Raw genomic sequence first — 19808 nt, forward strand, 5'->3', positions numbered from 1 at the left:
CACAGTCTTTAGGACCATAAAGACAGGTGTTTCAGTAATCCCAATGTCACCTGTCTCCACTCTACCCGGACGTTGTTTTCCCTGCTCCGTGTGCGTGCCGCACTGATACTTTATACCGCATTAATTAATGTAGTAACTCTCGCGACTCTCGGTAACACTGACGGACGTGTAATAAAGAGAACGGTGACAAAAGGACGCGAGAACAACGGCAAGGTGCCGCCCACCTTCCACAGGTTGACGGCGTACGGCGCAGGATCCCAGGCCACCAGGGTTACGTGCTTGTAAAGGCTGCTGGTGTTGAACTGGTGCTTCGGGTTGGCCAGGATCTGCACCGCAACAAGGAGAGCGTTCCTCAGAGCCGGACAGCGCTTGCACACCGTAGTAAAAACCACCGATGACAGGAACACTACTGTGATCGTCAGGCTCAGTAGGAGAACGTGAGTGACTTTTAAAAAAAAAAACATGTATTAACTTAACTGATGCTTTTCTCCATAGGCACTTGTATATATATTATGAAAATAATGATGTATCGTAATTCATTTACTATATAAATATGTAATATGTATTGCATAAATGTACATCTATATAATTAATAATATAATTATTATCAAAATAGGCCTTTAAATAAGAGCAGTCACGGAGAGCAAGAGGCTCGACAAGCCCGAATCACAGGGACGTCCGACACTTCCGCACCCAGGAGCCACATGCTACTCGAACCTTCGATCCAGACCCAGGTGTGAGCCTCTGAGGGGGTAGCGGTGGTGGTCAGGGTGAGGAACCCCACAGCCGGCTCACCTGGGAGTTGATGATTCGTATGGTGGTCTTGCTCCCGACGTCTTTCTCGTAGCCTTCAGTGGGTGCCGAGTTGAAGCGCAGAACGGCCTCGTGGGAATCTGGGGAGCAGAGCACGCGTGCGTCATCGACGGCCGCCGCCCCCGGAGCGAAACCCGCTTCCTGGGGCAAGTGTTCCACCGGCACAGGGAGACACACTCTCCCCCCCCATTCAGAGTACCTTCGACCCCACAGCCTGCTTCAACCGCTGCACCCTCATCCATAGCCATTCACACTACTCCTATCAGAGTCATAGCGCCATCTAGTGGAGAACCACACACTCACTGTGGGCAATTTTCAGTACCGCTCACCCTGTTAATCTACCTACAGTGATTTACCCATTTATGGTCAGTACTTTGCTTAAAGGCATTATGACCAGGGGTGGGATTTGAACCTGAGACTTTTGGGTCCCTAGGCAGCAGCTCTAACCACAACACTACCTGGTGCACTTAGACCCACAGGCTGCAGGTTTGATTCCCCCCCCCCCCAGTTGTAGGACCCCCCGTGCAAGGTACTTACCCTAAATTACTCCAGTAAAACTAAAAAGCTGTATAAACGAGCCAATAATTCTAAGTTGCTTTGGAGAAAAGTGTCAGAGAATTGTAAATGTCTTCGCTAAAGGAGACAATAATCGCACCACTGAAGGCGTTAAGGACTAAAAGGATGAATGGAGTTCTAAGAGCGTGCGCGCGCACGCACACGCAGTTTTCGGCTGTACCGATGCACTGTGAGAAAACATCCCTCGAGGGAAACGGAACCCCAGCAGGCGTGGGCGAGCGACAACACGCTGGGACGTACACGCCCTCCAGCACCGTTAAGGGCATCTCGCACACGGGTCCGCGGAGACCCGCCTGTCCCATTCCTCCAATCGGCTCAGCCCCCCGCGCGCTCGTCCCCCGCCTTGAGATTCTGGGACAGACTCCCAGATGTGCACAGCTGGCGCATTCGCCTTCTCTGCGCAGCAGGATGTTCGCCTCGGACTCGCCCTCTTGCGGAATGAATGACCGAAGCCGGAAATCCTCGAAGGTACGGTGTGTGTGTGTATCGGGGGGGGGGGGGGGCTTGAGAATGAGAAGATGGGCCATTTTCACACATCTGGTGTCTTTGATGACTTCCAAGGAGGTGTTAGACGAGGAAAAGAGCTGCAGGCCAGTATTGATTGGGTGACGGAAAGCACCGGAAACTGCGTGGAGGGAGGACATGCTGGCCACCGGTGACCCATGTGGGCTCTGACCCTAATCGACCCCACTGACCTCATATCCTTCCTATTGCCTCCGAGTTAGGCCTGATTTGGTGCAGGCACCCGTCCTGGATGTGTCCCCTCCCCCTCCAGCCTTGGGCCCTCTGTTGCCGGATTAGGCTCCGATTTGCCGCGACGCCTCTTGGGTCAAGCGGTTTTGTACTTTCTCTCTCTCTGTGTGTGTGTGTGTGTGTGTGTGTGTGTGTGTGTGTGTGCGTGTGTGTGTGTGGTGCAGGCGCTCTTCTCCACAGCAACCACCAGGGGGCAGGACAGGGCCACACACAGTGTGCTGCAGAGGCTCATCAGTACATTGTAAGGACAAAGGAATGTGGTGCCAACCATCCTGTTCATCCACACACGGAAACAGCGCAGGAAAAGGGCAACGAGACCACATAAGAGAGCTTCCCACACAAGGTCCACAATCAAAAATCCAGAAGGTCCTCGGCCGTGTTCTGCAATCAGCTCCGTTTGTCACTCAGAACTGCTGAATCCCTCTCGACGCCGAAGGAAGGTCTCAAAACGCATCTTTCTGACTCGCTTCGCTCCTCATTTCCGAACTGCTCCATACACTTGCGCTGCACTATGTTCGTTTAAAAAGAAAAGGAAAAAAAAATTCTGCAGGCTAAATGTATATTTCAATTCCACGTGCGGCTGCAGGGCAGTTCCTCTTCTCCCTTGTCGCTAACAAACTGGGGGACATACGTTGCCTATAACCGGTTACACTTCTGCTCGGTGAAGGCTCCTAATTCATTCCTGAAAACTGGGCAAATAACAAAAACCAGAAGATGAAATTGCTTATTCCATTATTGTTTTCGAATGGAAGAAGGAGTTCATGCTAAGCCCATCCCGAGCTCACCCAGAATCACCCGAAATGATGCCTAATGTCATAAGGAAAAGTCGTGTAGCACAAAGTTTGTTGTTTGCCCCCAAGCAGGAGGGGTGAAAAAAAACAACTTTACTCAATTGCCTCCAGAAAGCAATTGCACTCTGTGTGTGTGTGAGAGCTTTCCTGAATCGCACGCATGTTTATAAGTAGTAACAGCACAAACGCCTGTACTGCCTCACCACTCTACGGGAGCTCTTTAAAACTACATTTTTAATAAAGCTAAGAACAATTAACTTACATTTTATGCATTTATTATTAATGATTTTCGGGAGGGGGGGACAGTGGCGCAGCGGGTTTGCCCTGTGCCTGCTCTCTGGTGGGTCTGGGGTTCGAGTTCCGCTTGGGGTGTCTTGCGATGGACTGGCGCCCCGTCCTGGGTGTGTCCCCTCCCCCTCCGGCCCTACGCCCTGTGTTGCCGGGTTAGGCTCCGGCTCGCCTCGGGACAAGCGGCTTCAGACGGCATGTGAGATGTTATAAGGTAAACTAACTGATGGTGTGTGTCGGCCGGCCCGAGGAAGACGAAGGCTACCCGTCTCATGTAAATACACAAATAATAAGGAAATTAAAGGTAGGCTGACTGCACTTGAATCGAGAATCGTGCATGTGAACCTCCGTCCGCAGGCCAAATGCACTTTTGTTTACGCCCACAAACAATACCGGTTTATTGGAATCAGACAGGTGCCAGTGATCTGGACACATTTCCATAACGCAGTAACGCTTCGCCGGATACTGAACAACAGCGATTTAAAAGCAGAAATGTGCCTCTTCATTGGTTTACTCTGTTTTAAGCCCCTTAAAGTGCCAAACGGAGATGCGTTCAAGGGCATGGTAACGCTCAGCGTCAATAAATATTCAAAGTGTTTTGCTGAGAGGGGTGCGGTGGCGCAGTGGGTTAGACTAGGTCCTGCTCTCCAGTGGGTCTGGGGTTCGAGTCCCACTTGGGGTGCCTTGCGACGGACTGGTGTCCCGTCCTGGGTGTGTTCCCTCCACCTCCAGCCTTACGTCCTGTGTTTCTGGGAGAGGCTTCGGTTTCCCGCAACCCTGTATGGGACAAGCGGTTCAGAAAGTGTGTGTGTGTGTGTGTGTGTGTGTGTTTTGCTGAGAAATGGCCCTTCCCTCAGCTGTGAACACTTGTTCGTTGCGGTAATTTACTCTGTAAACTAAACTCGGGGTTTTTGAAAAATTTTCCAACGAGCAGAAACTGAAAGCAACTGAAAGTGGAGATACCAAAGCCCTAGGTGTGTGTGTGTGTGCATTCCAGGAAGTGTGATGCAGGTTGGCTGCTGCTCCGGCGAATGCGTCATCGGTTTTCTGGAAGCACTATCAACACCTAAACATCAGACAGGGTTACGGGACGTCCCGGGCCGACGAGCAGATGGACGCGTCCGTTGTCCAGCAGAGCCCGCGGAGGAGCGGTCACTCCCATGAGCTCATGTCAGGGTGTGGGAGGAATGCTGAACCGCCACACTGCCTTTCATAGTAACCCTTCACGCAGTTTCGATGGTTCAAAGGCATCTCATTACATGTATTCAAATAGTGGACAGTGTTGTCTCAAGCAACTTTCAGAAGGATAGTGGGGGGCATGGTGGTGCAGTGGGTTGGACCGGGTCCTGCTCTCCGGTGGGTCTGGGGTTCGAGTCCCGCTTGGGGTGCCTTGCGATGGACTGGCGTCCCGTCCTGGGTGTATCCCCTCCCCCTCCGGCCTTACGTGACATCCTCCAAATAACTCCTATGCTCTACAGCTGCTAAGTGTAGTGGTTAGAGCTACTGTGTTTGGATGCAAAGGTCACAGGTTCAAATCCCACCTCCAGCTATAATATCCTTAAGCAAGGTACTTACCCTAAAACTGCTTTAGTAAAATGCCCAGGCTGTATAAATGGGTAAGCTGCTTTGGGGAAAAGTGACAGTTAAATGACTAAATGCACAGTTAGATATTTCAGAGGCTGTGCCTGCCCCTTCCTCCTCGGGTTCCCTAACTGCTAAAGTCTCTGAAATGCAGGTTATTGGTCGGATGTTCCTTTTTTTGGGAGCGGCTCCTTAATCACTATGTCCCCCCCTCCCCCACAGCGGCAGAAAGTGAGAGAAGAGACATCGACGTCCAACTTGTGGGAAAACAGCGGCGTGGGAGTGGTGGACGTGCACCGCGCAGCCGCCTCGCCTGGCCCTGTGTCAAACCCCTCCAGGCGGACCCTCATGCTAATGAGGTGGGTTGCTGCCGAGCGAAAGGCCACCCTGCTCCCACAGTGAGATCGGTGCTGGGCTGGAAGCGCCGCGTCTCCCACGGCAACGAGGTGCCAATGGCACGGCTGCTTTCCGGGCGCTCAGCCACAGGAGGGCAGCAACAGGAGGACAGAGGGACCGTGGGTGGCATACTAGAGCGGCGCGTTCTAGTGGTGTGACCGCCCCCGACCCCACCACCCTCCCTGCGTACCCCCGCCCCTAAATGTCAATGCCCATCCCTGCCGAGTTCTGGCTGGCATTTTGGTGCGATGACGGTGGCCACTGGGAGAAAGGACCGCTGGCAGTGTTGATGCGTCAACATGCCCTCTCTCTCTCTCTCTCTCTCTCTCTCACACACACACACACACACACACACACACGCTCGCCACTCACCAATCTCCTTGCCCAGGGACGAGTTGAGGATTGCCCCGGCAGAGGTGACCACAGCGCAGGTCCGGAAGCGGGAGCCGTACAGCCGGTCGAGGGTGCGAGGTGGCACCAGCCGGTTCCAGCCGAGTCGGGAGAAGGGCGGTTCGCTCCCGTCCAGCGTTCGAATGCGCACCTGCTTCTTCAGCTCACACAGCAGGTCCTTGGGGCTGAGCTGGGTGTCCCGGTGGCCCCTGTAGGCCACGCGGTGCTTGTTGGCGCTCACGTAGTCCTTCATGGCCTTCTGCAGCCGGGGACTCAGCATGCGGGCTGACACGGACCCCTTCCACAGCCTGTGCACCACCGACTTGGACCTGGAGAAGTAGTACTGCTCGAGATCGTCCGCCTCCTCTGAGAGCTGGGTGTCTGCGGACTCCCTCGGCTTCCCAGGCCGCTCCTCATCTCCCTCTCGGGCCAGGTTGTTCTTCCGGTTCCCGTCCGAGCCAAAGCTTAGGGTTCGGTCTCCTTCCACTTCGTTCCCCAGAGTGGACCAGGCAGCCGGGTTCTGGGGGTCCCGGTAGGCCTCCCCCTCGGCAGCCTCCCGGCTGGGGTAGTTCTCGCCGTCCTGCTGCCGGTCCCTCCCCGCACCGGTACCAGCAGGGGTGGCCTCTGGCTGTGAGCCCATGATGACGCGGTAGCTGCCCTGCAGGGAGGCGAGGCGGCGCGTGTCGGTGAGGGAAGGCGGGGCGGGGGCACGCGGCTCACCGGCGCGCGAGTCCACAAAGTAGGAGAAGAGTGCCAGGAAGAGAAGCACCCAGGCCAGCATGGCCACCAGGACCAGCTGCTTCCACTGCTTCATGCTGGACTTCATACTGGAGCTGGAGGGGGTGGGGGGGGGTCTAGGTCCAGGGGGCCCAGGCAAAGCCTGCAGGGGTCAGGACCCGACCTGAAGCGTCAAACACAAAGTCACGCTGGAACAGCTGCAGGAACCGGCAATTCAAACACGGGGGGTGGGGGCACCACCAGCATCAGCTCTCAGCAGCAGCTGGGCTGCAGCTCATCTGTCACTTTTTGGTTTGTATTTTGAGAAAGCTGCGCCTCCCTCTCCTCCCCCGCCCGCCCCCTTCCCGCGAGCCGTTACGGCAGCCCAGAGCAGAGACGCAGACGGCGCCCCCCGCAGGGTGTTACTGCGTCCCGCCCGTCTCTTCTCGCGCGAGGCGGCGGCTCGTGGACAAGCTGGTCGCCAACCCGCCTCGCGCGTCTTTTCGCCAGCCTGCCGTTCAACCGAGCCGCTCGCCGACAGAGCCCCCGCACCCGCCGCCGGCACATCGTTCCCCCTTTTGAGAGCAAACTTTTTTCCGGGAGCGTGCTGTCGAGCACAACAATGCTTTATTTTCGTTCTCTAGAAACCGTCGCGGGGACACGTAATTAAATCAATTTACCACGGTACTTCTCCCAGAAGATGGAGCGATTCACAATATTGTTGAGTCAATTTTGAAGTCTATTGAAGTTGCCTGATTCTCAGTGGGTGAGAGCATGTCTGTGTGTGTGTTTGCCGAGATAAAGATGCCAGAATGGATCAGTACTTACCACAGCTGGTACCTCTACTTCTTCAAGTTCATTTATGTCTCAGAAAACGGAACCCGACACACATCCCTAAAAGACAAGAAATATGTTGGACACCTCGCAGAACCAGAACCGCACCGTTATTTAACCGCGACCGCAACACTGCCCGTTCTTCTCGTGAAGGTGGTGCAAAGCTAAGAACCTCAACCTTAAAGGACCCACATTGGAATCCCGCCGCTCGTTCGCCACCCTTCATCAAGGTACTTTCCCAGAATGGAACCAGCAAAATTACCCAAGCGCATAAGTGGGTGAATCACTGTAAGTCACGTTGGAGGAACGAGTCGGTTAATAAATCGACAGCTAAAATTAAGTGCGGCTAAAATGCTTCCAGCCGTCGATACAAAAAAGTTTTTCCGCGTAGCGTCCGATTGTACTTTGAAAAAGCCTGCAAATGACCCTGGTCCAACAGAAGGGGCCGTCAGAGATGCGAGCTAATGGCCGCAGGGCTTAATGGGCCTCTTAGACATTAATGTGTAACCAGACGACGGCCTGGCTCGACACCCACAGAACAAACAAAAAGCTGCCGCCCTAAACCACGGCTGTATAGCACACACACACATTTTCTGAGCCACTTGTCCCATACGGGGTCGCAGGGAACCGGAGCCAACCCGGCAACACAGGGCGTAAGGCCGGAGGGGGAGGGGACACACCCAGGATGGGACGCCAGACTGTTGCAAGGCGCTCCAAGTGGGACTCGAACCCCAGACCCACTAGAAAGCAGGATCCGGTCCAACCCACCGCGCCCCCCCGGCTGTATAGTAATACTGTACTATTCCTTACTATACTACTATAGCTGCTCATAAGCTTAGACTGCACCGTCCTTCAAAAATCCTGCGGTTAACTTGTAAGCGTGGCGTCTCCATCGCTTCCACAAATCCACAGGAGCAGATCCTAGCAGGGCTGGGAGGGTGTGTGTGTGGGGGGGGCACTACATGGGAACCAGTTTGAAAAAAGAAAAAGAAGGCATTCAACTCTTTTTTGGACATTCGTGCTGCGCTTTCACAACTAGCACTTGGAGCTCGAGCGCGGATGAGTTGGGGGCGGGGGCTCACTTGGAGCCCCTCATTACCGCTGACCTTGAGGAGTGCAGCTGCATATGCAACAGGGTCGCAGCTCAGCTTTGAACCCGATGGCCTCCGGACCCCCCGCACGCTCATTGAAAGAGGATCTGGAGCCGAGTCGGAGGGGGAGGTGGGGGCTGCAGACGACCGCAAACAATCCACCGCGACACGGCTGCAGGATTGCCGCGGTCTCCTCGGTTCCGCAAACCTGGGACGTGAACAGGGCACCGTGGCTGACGGGGGCTTACGGCGCACCTCCCCCACCCATGCCTCTCTTCCAGTGGATGGGGTGGGGTGGGGTGGGGTGGGCCGTCTGTGTAGCATCTGCTATGCAGATGAAAAACGTAATGCAGTAATAACATCCTCAGCGGTTAATAGGAAGCAGTTCAGCACTTGGGATGTGTGTGTGTGTGTGTGTTCCAAGGAAAGAGGCAATAAGGAAGTGTGCTTTAGTCCGCAGTGAAGCCATCAAGGAAGCGAAGCCTTACCTCCAGTGATGTACAAATCAGAGTAACTGTTCACAGGCCTTTGGCCCCAAGACATCAATTACGGCGCTTGTGACGTACGAGAGGAAGGACGGGCGCTGCACGGGGGGCAGAGCCCCAGATAAGAGCCCCTCGCCAGCTCCTCAAAACCAGGAGAATACCCACAAAGGGCCTTTAACCCCCCTGGCATGAAGAGTGGTTAAGGTTGAAAGGAACAGTCATGGGGTAAAGAACTGCCCCCCCCCCCCCCCACTGCTTAGAGGAGACAAACCCAGAGGAACGAGTCACGTCCTGAACTGTTACAACCAGACTGGGCTTCGAGAGCTTCGCAACGACCACAAAGTCGCTTTGGAGAACGAAGAAACACGAAGCTGCTCACGGCGACAACAAAGTACGAGACGCGAAATCCCGGAGCTCTGTTGGGGACCTTCAGCATCAGCACCTGCACGATGCATTGTGGGTATGTCACGTGCATCACGCAAAATGGTCCCTTTCATTAGAACCGGGTCCCTGTTCTCTGTTCCCTCCACACAGCGTCCTGATGCTGAGATTTGTCTCACGCTCCGCTGATAAGGAGAGTCACTCGTCTATTCGGCCCCATAAGAAGACGACCCTTCCCTGGGGCGTCGCAGCATCTCTGTCCGTTTCCTCACCAGCGACAGAGCACGCGCAAACTGCCTATTGCGCATCTGCTCGACGATTGACTTTACGGAGCGGCAACCGCAACGCTCGCCGAGACACCTGGGGGACAGAATGCGGGTTTGACGTTCCGCTTGTAGAGCACGACTCTTTCTGCTGCCTTACCCGGCGTGGTTGGAAAGAAATTACCTTGGTGCACGGGAGTTGGCGATCTACGGAAATCAGAAGGCATCGTGGTTGAGGACATGGACTTGTGAGCTTTTAAAAATTAAAAAAATTTGCAATTCCGAGCGGGGTCGCAGCAAGCTGGAGCTTAACCCGGCAACACAGGGCACGAGGCTGGAGGGGGAAGGGGACACACCCCGGAAGGGATGCCAGTCCATCACAAGGCACCCCAAGCAGGACTCGAACCCCCCCCCCCGGAGAGGAGGCCCCGGACAAACCCGTTGCACCACCGCACCCCCCCTAATTTTTAAAAATATTAAACATAAAAAAATTAAAAAACTAAAATTTCTTTAAATAATTTTTTTTTTTTTTTTTTTTAAATTTAAGAAGGGGGAGGGGCTCTCATCCCTGAACCCCAAAGTGCCGAACAGTTGCCAATGCAAATTGCCTTTAATTAAACATAAGCATCCGGTTAGAAATTATTAATAAATAGCACACGGCGGAGCACAGCTGTCACATATTGCAAGCAGGTCCGGGAACATCGTCTCAGCAAAGTCTTTTGGTTGCCTCAAGTGATTGTTTCATCACTTCCTCCAACTGTCCACGCGTCTGTCTAGCCGGCACATTTGCATGTCGTTGCATCACCGCAAATTTTCGTCAAGGCTTCACGAAAGCAAAGGCGCCGGAACGCTGCGGATCAGAACACGCGGGAACGGGGAGGATGGGGACGAAGCCTTGGGGGAGGAGTGTGAAGTTAAAAGTGCTGCGATGAAATCGGAGGCAGTGTAGGAATCCCAACGGTAAGGGTCAAGTGAAGCCACATCAAAGCCGAAATGGCTTTATTGTCATTTCAACCATATGCGGTTGGTACAGTATACAGTGAAACGACTCAGCGTTCCTCCAGAAACCATGGGGATCCTCACCTTGACCCCGAAGGACTTGGGTTCAATTCCCAGCTTTTGCTGCAGTACTCTGGATCAAGGTGCCCACCCTGAGCCGATACAATAAAAATTACCCAGCTATATAAATGGATAGGTAAATCATAGCAAGCTGCCTTGGAGAAAACTGTCTATTAAATCAACGTGTATGTGAGTGTCACGCGGAACACAGGGAGCCGGGATGGCTGAACCCAAGCGCGGCGTTGTTTGTCCGGAGATGAGGGATGAGGCAAGTTTCCGGTGTCGGGGACAGGCGAAGGGTCGGTCGATCGGCGGTCGGGGTCAGAGCGAAGATCCGCGGACGAGGTCGGGAGACGTAGCGAAGGGTCGGTCGAAGGGCGAACGGGACGGGAGCGAGGATCCGCGGACGTGGTCGGGAAACGAAGCGAAGAGTCAAAAACCGGAGGATGCGAACGAAGAGTTGGCGATGCTTGCGAACGAAGCGTCACGGGAAAGGGCGGTCGTCCCTGACGAGATTCCGCAGGGGTACGGGAGCCGAAGAGGGTCTTCATAAGGTGAGCGATTACTCGTGAGTTAGTGCGGAGTCAGGTGTTGTTGCTTGTGCTGTGGGCGTGGACGTGACAGCGAGGAGCTGTAGGTGAGGTCGGGGAGCCGCAGCGGTCGAAAGCTGAAGGACGGGGACGTAGGTGGGGCGATTGGTTCGTGTTCGGAAGGTGGTGGGTTTGGCACCGGGATGGTCTCAAATCTCCTTGCTGTCTCATTACCCCGACCTGTGGGTTCGAATCTGATTCATTCTGCATGGGTTTCTACACTGTTTCAGGTGAACTGGCGACTCTGACTCACCCATATAATGTGTGTGTGTGTGTTTGTATGATGCATTAATGCAACATGCAAATATATGTAAATGAAAAAGTTGCCTTGGAAAAAAGGAGGAAAAAATACTTGCTAATAATCATGGGAAAGAATCTGCCAAACAAATAAATGCAATTTTAACACGCAAACGCACTCATCGGCACGGCAGGATTTCATCCACCCAGCACACACCTTCTGCAAATAAACAATAATTTTTTAAAAAAATTATTATTATTATAAACCTCCCCTGCACTGGACTGGTGTTTCTGTACACCGACAGCTGTGAGTCAAACGTTATAAAGCGTTACCAAGGACTCTGACACGCGTGCGGTAATTTAAAGGGTGATTAATTCCTTCGCTGCTGTTACCAAAGAGCGTTTAAAGCATCCCGACATGACAAAACAGTCCGAACAAAATCACACCTGGAAGGAATAATCCTCAGTCTCCTGAGCTCAAAGACCGACTCACTAGAACAGCATCAAAGCTGAATAAAATTAACAATTAATAGAAGGTCGAGGTATATATTCTTTAAAGTCCTAGAGGTCACTGAGAAGGGGACGTTTCAGTCAAGAAAGATTTTTTGCGTTCCTGTCATTTTTTTTTTTGTGTCTTTTTCAGAGATAGTGATGCATGGTAAAACAAGGTGCGCCACACTACGCTGCCGTTCTGTTCGCAACGGCCGCTGAATACCACAGGAAAGAGAAAAGAAGAAAAGAAAAAAATTAAAATTCACAGAATGACGCTATGCGGGCGATCAAGACGGAGATACAATCTGTGCTGCCGCACAAAATCAAGGTGCCGCCATCTCGGTGTCTCGTCATCGACCAGGGCAGGAAAACAGAAAACAGGAAACGGAAAGCACGACGACTCCGAAGCACCGAGTAAAGGCCACAAAATAATACGTCTGTGATCACGGAGGAGGAACCTGGTGGTTGGGAAGCGGTCCCCGCGGTCGGAGAAGTCGGACCCGGAGGAGCGGCGCTGCCCGTCGCGCTCCCGGCCCAGACGGATGTTCCAAAAGGACACGTGGCAAACGGTCACCTGACGGCGGCTGCAGGCCTCCGCCCTGGAAGGTCCCTCGTCGCAGCCTTACCGCATTCGGTCCTTTCCCATCCTCAGCTCTGCAGGCTACAACCTCAAGTTACGCAGGATCCGCCGCGTTCGCCGAGCCGGTCCGGTGACCCGCGGCACGACCCATTGACAGACACGGCGAATGCAGCATCCTTTGAGTCCAGTGCTGCGTGAGACTGGCTAGGAAGAGGAAGTGAGCAAGACTCCATCACCTATTTGGTGCAAAAGGACGCAGCACAGCAGGAGGAAGGTTGCGCTACTCCCCCCTCCCCCAAACCAGCCCCCATTTCACACCGAGACCCCTGCGATGGGTGGGCGGGACCTGAAAGGCCAAAAGAACCATTTCAGCAGGAATCTGTGGGGGGGCGGGGGTCACATCCTGTCATTAGATAAGGCCCGTGGAAGGGAAGCAACTGGAGCAACTGAGCGTAGGAGACCACAGTGAAAGGTTCGAACAATCTTCTCATGCTATCAGGGTCTGGCAGCTGTGTGACAGCTGGGGCGATGTCCATCTCCAGGCCACATCCTCGTGCACGTCCACGTCAGCGCTGTAAAAAACAGCTTCTGCCACAGCAAGGAACCTGATCACCGTTTTCATGTTACCTTATGTCCTTTTGTGGTTTGTACGCCAAAATTCTTCTATTATTACCTGTTATTCACCTGTTTTGCTCAAGGCAACTTGCAATGTAATTACAGTGATTTACCCGTTATACCACTGGGTAATTTTTACTGGAATAACTCAGTGCAAGTGTTTTGATCAAAGGTGCGACCCTGGTCGATGGATTGCATGGCCTTGGCTAACCACTATGCCACCTGCTGGCGGGAAATATGATATCTATACGATATAAGCCCAAAAAAAGCTTGAGTTCCCCCCATTGCTCCGCCAGTGTCCCCTGTCACATCCCCCATATGATGTGTGTGCCTCTGAAACACACATCATAATCCACAGCGCTTCTCAACGGCCATTAATATTTCATCCAGCAAAACATTAATTTAATGCAACTGAAATTTGAGCTGGTAACAGTATACAGCCTAAGATTAAGTAATTATATCTTTACTAATGTGTCACCAGCTCCACTTATTTATATTTAACCCTGCTGCTATTTCCACCCCTGTGCCCATATTAACTAGACACGGTCATGGGAATTCCTGTAAGTCATTTTACTTTGAATTATTCATATGCCGAACACATGCTTAGGCTATACCGTTTTTTGGTATATACAACAAATAAGAGAAATGCGACTGGGGATCCAATAATTTTGAAACTCGTGCTGAATTAGACACTACCGCTCATTTGTGAATAATTGTTCTGGTGGTGTTTTTGAACAAACAGCCTGATGTTGTCCCAATTTCATTTCTTGGTGACAAAATGTAACTGTCAACGTTTGCATATTTATCCCTGCTGTTTACACTTCTTCTTTGTTCCTCTCTATAAAGGGTGCTGATAATTTTGAATCTGGCTGGCCCAGTATGTGAGCATGCATAGCATCAGTTCCACCATCAGCGTTGCCTTAGCGTCTGTGTGTTTGCGAGAATCAAGTAAGAGCCGAGGACCCCCCGACACGCGGCTCCGCAGATTATGCACCGCAGGCACCGGGAACAGCAAGCTTATCGCCTCCCCCACCGCCACGTATAACTTTCCGCTCACCGAGGAGTACAATCCGTTGGAGCAGCAGTCCCACCGTCCCCGTTTCATTCAATGCCTCTGCCCTACCGAAATCTGGCTTTCTAACGGGTCCTTGAGCTGCACGGGAAAGGCCCGAGAAAGGCCGTCCAAGCGTCGACACGCGAACGGGGGACCAGGCATCCACCGCGCGCCGCAAGCCTCTCCTGCCAGGCGGACGCGACGACGATGCGCCGCAAGCAAAGAGAAACTGCAGGTTCGGTTCTGATCACCTAATGTTTGTGATGCAAATCAGGGGCGAGACTCGGGGGGTGCATGAAAAATATGACAGCGCTTGTCACCGCTGAGTGCAAGTTCGCCTGTGGAGACTATTTGCATCGCGCGTCTGTGGAAACAGCAGCGCTGCAGGGGGGCAAGACCTGACACCTCCGCTCCGCGTGCTGCTCCGAGTCGACCTTCGTTCTCCGAGGGGTGCCTCTGACAGGCCCGGGTCCTCATCCGAGGTTGCGGCTAATAAGCGGGGGCCGTGTTCCACCTGGTTGGGCTTGCCTCCTCCGGATCTCCCCCCTCTGTGGGCGATGATTAAAAAAAGATTTTTTTAGCAACCACCTGGACGCACGTAGAGCGGCGGCACTCCAAGCCGCTACCGCTGGCCGACGCGTGCGGAATTATCAAAGGTGTCATCTGCGACCCGGTTATTTCATGCACGCAGCGACAACCCGCAAGTTAAATAATACAAAAACCTCGCATAAAACGCCTGTTCGTTCCTCCCAGAAAATAAACAGGGAAACACCACGCAGCAAAAGAGACAGCGTGTCAGCGGTGTTTTATTCTTTATTTTCGGAATATCGCCGGTACATCGACACCTGTCCGCAGTCAGACCGCATACGGTGGGTGTAGAAAGTATTCACCCCCCGGTTTATATTTATGGGTTGTCCCCGACTTCCGACATGTACGAGTTATGATAACCCACTCTTACGACGCCCATCCCAATAACCTAATTATATTATATTCGAGAGCAAACATTTGGTCGTAACGACTAAAAAGAATCACTCCATGTGCTGTGCGATACATGGACTGATTTATTGACTCAGTCAGTGTGTCTATCGGCAACAACATTTTACTTAAAAAAAAAAAAAAAAAGTTCCATTAACAGAACATTTTGTTGGATTCCATTCAAGTCATTCTTTGTACAATGACAAATACACACACACACACACACATTTTCAGAACCGCTTGTCCCATACGGGGTCACGGGGAACCGGAGCCTACCCGGCAACACAGGGCGTAAGGCCGGAGAGGGAGGGGACACACCCAGGACGGGACGCCAGTCCGTCGCAAGGCACCCCAAGCGGGACTCGAACCCCAGACCCACCGAAGAGCAGGACTGTGGTCCAACCCACTGCGCCACCGCACCCCCTCACAATGACAAATACACACACACACACACACACAGTTTCAGAACCGCTTGTCCCATATGGGGTCACGGGGAACCGGAGCCTACCCGGCAACACAGGGCGTAAGGCCGGAGGGGGAAGGGGACACACCCAGGACGGGACGCCAGTCCGCCGCAAGGCACCCCAAGCGGGATTCGAACCCCAGACCCACTGGAGAGCAGGACTGTGGTCCAACCCACTGCGCCACCGCACCCCCCAATGACAAATAATTGAATGTAAAAGAAAGAAAGTAAAAATGGGAATATTTTTGTGGTGCAGAGAAAGTAAAGTGAAAGTGATAGCATTAGTATTTTCTTGCTGCGCAGCACTGTACTGTTTACATTATTCTACATTAGTAGAATTTTACCTTGAACAATGTGCAAATTTTGTGAAAAAGATAAGGCACTATTATACAAAGTAGCATTCATACTCATTCATTGTTTATATACCCTTTTGGTTTATATAGGAGCAGCTGGTGCCTTTGGACCCAGAGGTCGCAGGTTTCAATCCCACCCCTGGCTGCAGTACCCCTGAGCACAAAATTTACCCTAAATTCTCAAGAAAAAACGACCCAAGTTATTGTAAGCAACTTAACATTGTAAGTCGCTTTGGAGAAAAGCGTCAGCTGAATGAATAAATGTTAATGTAAATGAATGAATTTTAATATAATATTAGGACTTACAACAAGGTTGTTGGAGCAGAACCCCATAGAGGAGCACCTGTACTTTTATCATAAAAGTGATGATGGCATATCAAAATCTTAACTGTTTGGTTAACCATACAAAAAATACAATTAAAATTCCTTGCAACAAAAAATTACAGACTCAGTCTGGGGGGGGAGGGGTAATATTGTACACGGTGGCACAGCGACTAGTGCTGCTGTCTCACGGCACCTGCAAGAGGATGTGGCTTTCCTCACGTGCTCTGGTTTCCTCCCACAGTCCAAAGACATGCTGCTCATGTTCACCCATAGCGTGTGAGTGACAGAGCGAATGTCTTCCACTAGTGTCTGGATGAATGACCCATTGTAAATAGTGTATTTAGCAGTGTAAGTCACCTTGGTGAATAAGGTGTGTGGGCTCATAACACTTCATAGAGTTCATTGGAAGTCGCTTTGGAGAAAAGTGTCTGCTAAGGAAATAAATGTAAGATGTATGTAAATGTATTGTGGACTGGTTTATGCTTTGACTTTGACGCCCAGGCAAACTTCCGACACTGCGATGAACCCAAATTATTATTTTGGTGGACTGAAGAAACAGATTCTTCATCTGTAAGGATAACAATTGCAAAATAATAACAAGCTGGAGACAGTTTTACTGCACTCTTTAATAATCTCCTAGTTTGAAGCTTGTGTTTTCTTTTTTTTAAGCCAGTGCAAAAACACACAAATGGAGAGCCCGTTGTACGTCAACAGTTTACACCATGACCCAATTACTGAACCCTCACGCAGCACCGAGTGGCTAATGGGATTAAATACCGATTACTTCCACATTTGTTACGTCTTCAGCCAACGGAGGCAACTTCAGGTGACCGATTCCCAAATGGCGCTCAGGAGACACACTAGCATTCCTCCCCGAAACAATAAGATCATGAGCGTGGTAATGACCACCCATTTCCCACAGCAGATGTGCAAAACCTTGAAGTTAGTGCCCACCCCCTCTCCCCCAGCAAAGGAAGTCCCACTCTGCAAACAAAGCCTGAGGGGCGACTGCGAGGACTAGTGCTCCCTTGAGCTTTTTTTGCTTGGAAATCACAGCGACTCACTCCCACTCCCACCCCTCCTACTGAAATTGCAGTCTACCCGGCTGGACTGATCTGGTCTGGTCTGGTTACAAGTCCTCACCTGCCACAATACGGATGAATGAACAGAGATCAGGACGGCAATGAAACAAACGACCTGGGATCCGTGCGCCTGTCCTGCGTGATGTACTCTAGGGGTTAAGCTCCTCCACCACCGCCTGCTTTGCAGTCATAAATCACCAGGTGTCCAAAACCAAAAGCCTTTAGAGTCTCGGTTTTGGCTTCAATGTGTTGGAATGATTTCCATCTGTACCTCAGAGCTGCTGAATCCCTTCCAGCATTCAAGAAAGGTCTAAAAACGCATCACTTTTGGACCCACCTCTCTCCTGACCTCCTAACTGTTCTATAAATTTGAATAAATTTTCATCCCAATGTTATGATCATCGTCGTATTTCTGGTTTAATTCTGCACGCAGCTACTGGTGTAATGTGCACCAACAGAACAGTAAAATCTGAAAGACAGTGAAAAGCACATGCTAAATGGATAAATGCAAGGGTCAGAATGTGCTTGCTGGTGTCCATGCGTAAGAGATTCGGGGATGTTGAGCCCCCCAGCAGGGCTGGGGAGTCAGTCCTCAGCTCCACCGCTGGGCTACAGCACAGGTGCTGCCATGGGTTTTTAACCGCTTCTCTCAAAATGGGTTTAAACCTGCAGATTTGGTGATGGAATAGCAAAGATACAACCGAAGCTGTCCTACCTTGCAGCATCCAGGCTATGCGCTCGACCCTCAATGTTTATCACACACACACACACAAACACAGAATAGGCTCATGTTGCCAAAGCAAAAGGCTGTTTCTACGAAATGTTTGCATTTTAAGCACCCGGTGAGACTTCAATGTGCGCGGCTCCCCGTCCCACATCAGCAGGTTGTGTGCTGGAAAGCCAATGCCGGAGGAGGAGGATGGAGGACCAGTCCAACTGCACGCACCAATTATCGGGGCTGATGTGTCCCAGCAAAGCACCTTATTGTCATCTGGTGGGAAGAACGCTCCTCCACAGTTCTCGTCTGGGCTACATTTTTAATTATTTAAAGCAATTTAACAGATGAACAGACACATTGCCGTCCGTAATATCCGAGTCAATGAAATCAGATTGAGCCCTTTAAAGATTTTAGATCTAAAAAAAATAACATCATGATATTAGCTCTGATTTAAATGATTTTATACCAAAGGATAAGAGCATAAGGTTCATCTTTACATCGCAATGCTCTCTAATCCATCTGGGGACCCGTGGGGAACTTGGCAACCCTCCCAAACCTTGGGGGCCAATTAGTCCAAAAAAGAAATGGAAAAAAAAAAAATCACTATCTACCAATGAGCAAAAATAAAAAGTGAGGTTATCAATCCATCCACATGGCCATCCTACTCTAAAATAGCAGTAACTGTGAACTTTTTTTTTATTCACTGCTGACTGTCACTCAAGCCTTTTAAAAACCATTCATGAAATATCAGTACAATTATTATTATTTTTCAGTATTACAGTCGGATGCATTTTCAGGAGTGCCTGGATCGTAATGCGCCAATAAGTTTCACGGGAACAATAAGGTTCGTCAGCTGTGAGCGTGTGCGCGCGGACGACGGAATCCGGACGCGGATTTTCAACCGCAAGCACAGCTCGCTTCTCGAAGGCGAGGCTCGCGCACAAGACGCCACAGCGGGCACGAGGACGGATCTCGCGTCGCCGCGTCACGTCAGTGCGGGGCTCCGATGCACGAGCCTGGTTCATCGCGCCACGGTGCCGGCTGCACGCGCGCATGTACAGGGATGCTGCGCCCGGACATCGAGCCCGCAAATCAGGCGCCGACCTCGGAGATTCCTACCCTCCTCCTCCTCCTCCTCCTCCTCCTCCTCTTCCACATCCATGATGACAGGGAAATGCGGCTTATTATTGCATGAAACGGGGGGGTAATGGATTATGGAGGAGGCCAGGTTACCGTACGGCTGTGCGCGCGGAAACGGAAGCCCCGCTTAATGGCTAACACTTAGTCAATAACGGCCACGACGTGCCCACATTCCGCGGCGGAGCCGCGCCGCGTCCTCCCCCGCGACCGCGAGCGAGCGAGCGAGCGAGCATCCATGATTTGCTTACCTGCGGCACGAACGCGCGTTCACAGCTCTCGGCGTCCCCGACACATCGTCCGAACCGTGCCGCGGCACGCGCGCGCAACTCGCGACGAAAAACAGAAGTCAAATCACCCGCATGCACAAAGGCAGGAGGAGGACGAAGTGGTTGCGCCGCGTGCAGCCGCTCATCGTCGGCGCTTCTTTCTCTCAGCCACTGCTGCGTGGGGGTGGGTGGCTGGGTTGGGGGGGTGCGTGGGCGGAGCCCGGGTGCCACCAGCGGGGTGGCGTGCCGCTTTATGGCTGAGAGGACAATGAGTGCGCGCGGCGAGGAAGCGGAGCTCGAGCCTCTTCTCCTGCTTCCTCCCGCGCACGAGACAATGGATGGGGACGGCTGGAGTGCGCGAGACCGCGTACAAGCTGGCGATGGAAGCGAGCGAGCGGGAAAATGGATGCTAATTGTCCGGAAAGCGGACACGAATTTACCATTAAAAATCCTTCCACTTTCATCAACCGTGCCGTGGCATTTGCAACCGCGGTGGGAATC

The 19808-nt window shown here is 52.1% G+C and overlaps 1 protein-coding gene across 6 annotated transcripts in view; it reads right to left on the minus strand.

The window, feature by feature from the left end:
• The window catches only part of LOC108933083 (beta-galactoside alpha-2,6-sialyltransferase 2-like), a 27142-nt gene extending 7593 nt beyond the window's left edge, over positions 1–19549 (minus strand). Inside the window, exons 1-6 of one of the 6 annotated variants that reach the window (XM_029249961.1) lie at positions 19290–19543; positions 14385–14534; positions 7134–7199; positions 5571–6489; positions 796–893; positions 225–326 (exon numbers count right to left, since the gene is read on the minus strand). In XM_029249961.1, coding sequence (XP_029105794.1) covers positions 225–326; positions 796–893; positions 5571–6414 — 1044 coding nt within the window. In that variant the 5' untranslated portion in view covers positions 6415–6489; positions 7134–7199; positions 14385–14534; positions 19290–19543. Of the gene's footprint in view, positions 1–224; positions 327–795; positions 894–5570; positions 6490–7133; positions 7200–8245; positions 9674–14384; positions 15196–19289 lie in introns of those variants that run through there. The other 5 variants (XM_029249960.1, XM_029249962.1, XM_029249963.1 and 2 more) reach the window with 5 other exon arrangements.
• Positions 19550–19808: the final 259 nt, after the last annotated feature.

This window comes from Scleropages formosus, chromosome 1, assembly GCF_900964775.1.
Source record: "Scleropages formosus chromosome 1, fSclFor1.1, whole genome shotgun sequence".
NCBI lineage: Eukaryota > Metazoa > Chordata > Actinopteri > Osteoglossiformes > Osteoglossidae > Scleropages > Scleropages formosus.